We start from the raw sequence: 6,000 nt of genomic DNA, 5'->3' as shown, positions 1-6,000 counted from the left end.
GCACCTGCAGAGTCGGAACTCAAAAACCGGGATCCGCTCAACTCAGCGCCTGCGATAGATATTTGCATACGTTTGCCAACTTTTATTCTCTCGCATTCAACGAAACTACTCAGCCATGGATCTCCGCAAAAAATACTTTTCCATTTCTTCTCCTTTCTACTGCTACTATTTTCCTCCGCCTCCGGATGGGGAAATGGGGGGCGGGGCCACAACTTTCGCCGCAGTTAGCGGCGCTCAGCTCTTTGTGAGTAAATTTAATTAAATTTTTGAAAAATTTACATATTTATTGGCTTAAATGGCCAAAAATTGTTTGTTGTCCATACGCATAAACACAGTTTCGGACGAAAATGTAAGGCATAAATTCTGATAAATTCTAATACTTATGTCCTTAGTAATTTTTAAAATTTATTTAATTTTTTTAGTGTTTCAAAAAGTATTCATCACTTTTTAAAAAGTTTGAAGTCACAAAATTATTGGCCTTATATTTAGGAAACGTACTGTACGCAAGGGCTTGAATGTGTGTGACTGAATATTCATAAAAATGTACAAAACAAAACTTTCTGTCACAGTAAGTGTGTGGAGGCTGGAGTGAAAAGCCATTCGTTCCCACTCTGAGGAAAATAGTTTTTGGAAGCCACCGAAAAATGCACATAATTCCACCGAAAACGAAATGGAAATTGAACGAGTCCAAAAACATTCACGAGTGTATTTATTTACTATGCAGAGAAACTAAAGCTGTTCACATATTTACATGTAATCTTGACTATTTGTTTGAGAGAATCACCAAGCTGAATACTTTCCCTTCCACCTGAAAAGTGGCTTTCTATACAAGGATTATCATACAAAATTAAAATGGCATAATTCCAAACGGAAAACAAATATTTTTAGGAAGACTAATCTGTGTTTCAATTGAAATTTCTATTCGTGCATAAAAAAAACAAAAGCACGAACTCAAATCGTTTGAAATACCACGAAATAACAAACAATAAACGCAAATTAATTCAAGTTCTGTTGACATTTTAACTAAAATTGAAAGTTCGTTTGATATGCCAGCATAGTATAATATATATATATATATTTATATATATATTTCATGACCAGTTTGCTTGTGGCATCCATAAATTCTTGTCCCGTAATTTTTTGTATATTCTCCTAAATTTAAAGCTTAATTTATACTAGTAGGATTTTCAAGCAATTTAAATATAACAAAGACAATCATATTTTCGCTAATAATCATTCATAAAACATTTTTGAATTTCTAATAATCTAATACATAAAAAGTTTTCCCATGTCTAATAAAAATTGAAAATAAATATTTGTATTTTCAAATATTTATTTTGTTGCATTTTTGTTTGTTTTGGTTTTGTTTAGCTTCTACAAGTTCTAGACAACTGATTAACATTCGACTAACTGGTTTGTCAGTCTCAGAAAGTCTGCCAGCGAAATGTGGCCAAGAATCGAGAATCAAAACGCGACAATTGCCCTTCACTTATGCACTCAGACGCAATGAAGCCAATAAAGTACTCTACAGGGAGAAAAATAATTCTCAATTAAAATATAAAAGAAATAATTATTTATAGAAGGCAAGCGAGATACATTTTTGCTACTTGTTATATGAGAATTTATTCGTATACATAAATCCTTTGTACATAAACTTGATTTAAAAAATTATCCAAGTTCTTCTTATCCTCGAGTTTTGCTCTTGGAGCTAAAATTTTTTTACGAAACATTTTAATTTGGGCATCAAACAATTAAAAATATAAAAATATTAGCTTGAAATCTTTAGTTAGGCTTAACATTTTGAACAATATTTATTTGCGTGTACGTTTCTTGAAGTTTAATGACAATAATACCAGCGATGTGGGTATATGTCTATTTAATTCACCCACCCCCGCCGATGTGACTTGGATTTTATTATTTTCCAAGAAGGGGTCTACATATCTGTTAACTGTTATCCGCGATTAGCATTCGATTAGTATGCAAACGTGGCCGACAATCGAAATGGGCGAGAAGACCGAGAACTTGTTCCATCGCCGACTTCGGCTGATTGGGCTGATTGGTGGATGGGCAGCCTGTCATGCATATGGATGGCCAGCATAATGGGATGGCCAATATGCATAATTTGGAGTCGGCTTCAGTCGCCGCCACATCCACAGTCAGATTGTTTGGCCCGCGGGCTCATTGAAATGCGCACGCATGCGCAGACTTCGCCGCTTCCCAAAACCGGCTTTTGTTTCGTTTCCAAACTCACTCGAATCCACTCGACTCGGATCGAATAAAACTGAGTCGAGTTGAATCATCCGACAACCAGTTCAAACGAAAGTGAATTGAGATCGCCACTGAGATTGCTAACTGAGCGATCGAACAATGGAGAATACAATCCATCGCGTAAGGGGCCCGCACCCCAGTGCTCAAATACGAGGTCTGTTCATTTGGCGGCATTAATCATTAACTCATAGTCACTTTTCAGGCTTAGCCTCTTTTCTACAAATTACTGCAACAAAGCTTTAATTTTAACTTAAATGCTTAGATACTCAACATTAAAAAAAATCTTTTACATAAAGCGGGGGTTTCATTGAAGTCCATTTAGTTTTATATCAAAATAAAAGTCATAGTAAGTCATAATAAACTACAAATATTATTTTTAATTTTTTTTTACTTGAACCAATTTTATGTTCGATTATTAATTGATAACGAACCCAATCGAGAGTTTTAGCAAACGATTCCATTTGCATGTTTCAGCTGTTGAAATATTTTTAACAAAACAGTTCAAAAATGCTTGGCAAAATGTATTAAAATTATTATTACACTGTTTGTTAACAAAAGAGAAGAAGAAATGGCAAAATATATTAAAATTATTACAATAATTCATTTGTAGGTATACACTTTAAACTTTCATTAATAAGGAAGTAAATATTTAGACCAACGCAATAGCAATTTCCTGTATGGCAAATTTAGTTTATATCTGCAAAAATATTTCATATATTCACTTTGATTTTCGTGAGCCTTTCGAAACCAATTTTGTTTGGCCTTTTCGAACCTTTATCCGCAGCACCTCTGATCCGCTGAGCCGCCGAGCAGTTGGCCACGATCGATCGAGTGGTTTTGGCCCGAGAGTTCGCGTTGGCTTCTTTCGGTTTCTTGGCAGTGGGTCTCGATCAGTTGGCGGTTTGCATTTGCGCGTTGCGGACGTCTCGCTTTTACTCGCCCGCCCCGATCTCCCTCTCTCTTTCGCGCACACTCGCCATATATCTCGTTCCGGAATCGGGATATATAAACTTCGATCCGTACACGTAGCCAGAATCAAGATGTTGCGGCCGTGTCTGGTGGCCGTGCTGCTAGTAATAGCCAGTGTTAATGGTAAGTTTCTGGCCAAATGACGAGCGATCTACCAGAAATATATATCACTTCCGCATTCACCATATATATGTATATGTTTTATATTTTTTTTTTGCAATTTTTGTTACTGTGCTTCGTGCGAGTGAAAGAAATCATAGAGCCAGAGCTGCGATGGTCTCTTCCTGAGTATTCGTTTATTTGTTTGAGTGCTGGAAAATGAAAAACCGACTACTTAAAGCTGGGCACATCGCTTCCTGTACGAATTAGGTAACACTGCCAGCGGTTTTCCCAGCAGGTTTTCACCCTGTCGGCTCGCAAGGTCAGCTGTCCTGTCGGGAAAACTGGTTGGCTGGCTGGGCATCCAGTTTCTGGCCACTCCACCTCCACTTCTCCCAGTTGCGTAATAAAAAGTCTGCCAACTGACAGACGACAACTGCCGAACTGACCTCCAACTTGATTAGCGGCAACTTTTGCAGCTCTCGCTCGGCTATTCGCTCATGCTAATTAGCAATTCAGCCAGAAAGCCAGCCATCGGCATACATTTACATACACTGTGCGAAAATACACCGAACGTCATAGAACTATCAGGAAGCTTCCACGCTGGGATTGCTTCAAATCTAAGTTTGAGTCTGCACTCCAAATAAAGATAGCGCCCAGTAACTGATGTTAAAGTATGGTATTCATTTATAAAAAAAATAATATGACTATTTTAACATAACCAAATTGTTACTTTATATGACACATTTTTAATTTATTTTTTTATTCTGATTTTAAAATATAATAGTATTTTAATATATATGTAACTTGGCTAAGTTTTTTAAACACCATTTAAAGTATTTTAAAAAAATTAACACAATGAAAATCGAACCGAAATGACCAACTTTTTAAAGTCCGGTTAAAGACATTTTGTTTGCCGTGTAGCTCATATATCGGAAATATCCGCGAGATGAACTTCATGAATATGCAAATCTTGTCAAGTCTTTTCTGCCCAGATTTCATGGTCAACTTTTGCTTTCATTTCTTGCTCACATACTTTTATTTACATATTTTCTGTAGACTTGCCTATATTTTATAAGCATTATTGCAGCATCACGTTTATTGGTAAAGTTTCTTCTTTCGATTTCACTTTCTTTGGTGTTTAACGGGCGGTGAAAAACGTGTTTCGAAAACGGTGCATATTGCTTGAATTATGTAAACGTTGATGTAAAATGTAAGAAAAAACCCAAAAAAAAACTAGGGGAATTGAAAATGCCAATCGATTTTATTTTTTGGAGAGAGTTTAAAGCAGATGCTGAGCTTCATTTATGCAACTTGATTGTGACATTGATTTTACTTTTATTTTTTGGTTGGCCATCGCCAAGCGCGTTGCATAATTGCTTTTGGTGTGTGATGAAAAATCTGCCAAAAAGCTTAACTAAAAAACAAAATCGAAAAAATACTTTCATTTCATTGGCGCGCGATTGCACAAGTGGAAAAATATATATTAACGGGGCTTTTGTGCGGCGTTTTTTCCGGAATTGCGAAATCCTTTGAAAAAAAATGCTTACAACATATTGAAAGTATTTAAAATACAGGAGCTGATTTTATCTATTAAGGTTTCTATGAGATGAACACAGTTGTTGAATGAAAGGAAAGTGAATTATACTTTAGACACAATATATAAAAAAGATCACAAAATAGGTCAAAATGAAATTAAATTAAAGAACTCTAACGATTTATTCATATTATTGATTGCAATAGTTTTCCTCTTTTTAATTATTTTAAGAAAGAAGCTTGATGTTTTATTTTAGTTCTACTCAGTTAAATTGAAGTTTAAGTTTATGCTTTTGCTTATCATGAAACTTAGTTACACCCTTTTTATACCCTTGCAGAGGGTATTATAATTTTGGTCAAAAGTGTGCAACGCAGTGAAGGAGACATCTCCGACCCTATAAAGTATATATATTCTTGATCAGGATCACCTCCTGAGTTGATATAGCCATGTCCGTCTGTCCGTCTGTCCGTCTGTCCGTCTGTCTGTTTCTACGCAAACTAGTCTCTCAGTTTTAAAGCTATCGGATTGAAACTTTGCACACACCCTTCTTTCCTTTGCACGCAGTATATAAGTCGGAACGGCCGGGATCGGCCGACTATATCCTATAGCTGCCATATAACTGATTGATCGGAAATGCCATAACTTTCGTGTTTGTAAAGTTAGGAAGTTGGGATTTTCTATGGGTTTTATATTTGGCCAATCAATCCGACCTACCAAATTTCATAAGGATCGGCCGACTATATCCTATAGCTGCCATATAACTGATTGATCGGAAATGCCATAACTTTGGTGTTTGTAAAGTTAGAAAGTTGGGATTTTCTATGGGTTTTATATTTGGCCAATCAATCCGACCTACCAAATTTCATAAGGATCGGCCGACTATATCCTATAGCTGCCATATAACTGATTGATCGGAAATGCCATAACTTTGGTGTTTGTAAAGTTAGAAAGTTGGGATTTTCTATGGGTTTTATATTTGGCCAATCAATCCGACCTACCAAATTTCATAAGGATCGGCCGACTATATCCTATAGCTGCCATATAACTGATTGATCGGAAATGCCATAACTTTGGTGTTTGTAAAGTTAGAAAGTTGGGATTTTCTATGGGTTTTATATTTGGCCAAT

At 36.0% G+C, this 6,000-nt stretch overlaps 1 protein-coding gene across 1 annotated transcript in view; it reads left to right on the top strand.

The window, feature by feature from the left end:
* The first annotated feature begins 3,148 nt into the window (after positions 1-3,148).
* Positions 3,149-6,000, top strand: part of LOC108048087 (chitin deacetylase 1) — a 49,109-nt gene continuing 46,257 nt past the window's right edge. Inside the window, exon 1 of the mRNA XM_044461129.1 lies at positions 3,149-3,360. Coding sequence (XP_044317064.1) covers positions 3,309-3,360 — 52 coding nt within the window. The 5' untranslated portion in view covers positions 3,149-3,308. The remainder of the gene's footprint in view (positions 3,361-6,000) is intronic.

The sequence above is a fragment of the Drosophila rhopaloa genome, unplaced genomic scaffold (assembly GCF_018152115.1).
Source record: "Drosophila rhopaloa isolate 14029-0021.01 unplaced genomic scaffold, ASM1815211v1 contig_3, whole genome shotgun sequence".
Classification (NCBI taxonomy): domain Eukaryota; kingdom Metazoa; phylum Arthropoda; class Insecta; order Diptera; family Drosophilidae; genus Drosophila; species Drosophila rhopaloa.
Note: the sequence above shows the minus strand (reverse complement) of the source record. Positions and strands in the feature narration are given on the sequence as shown.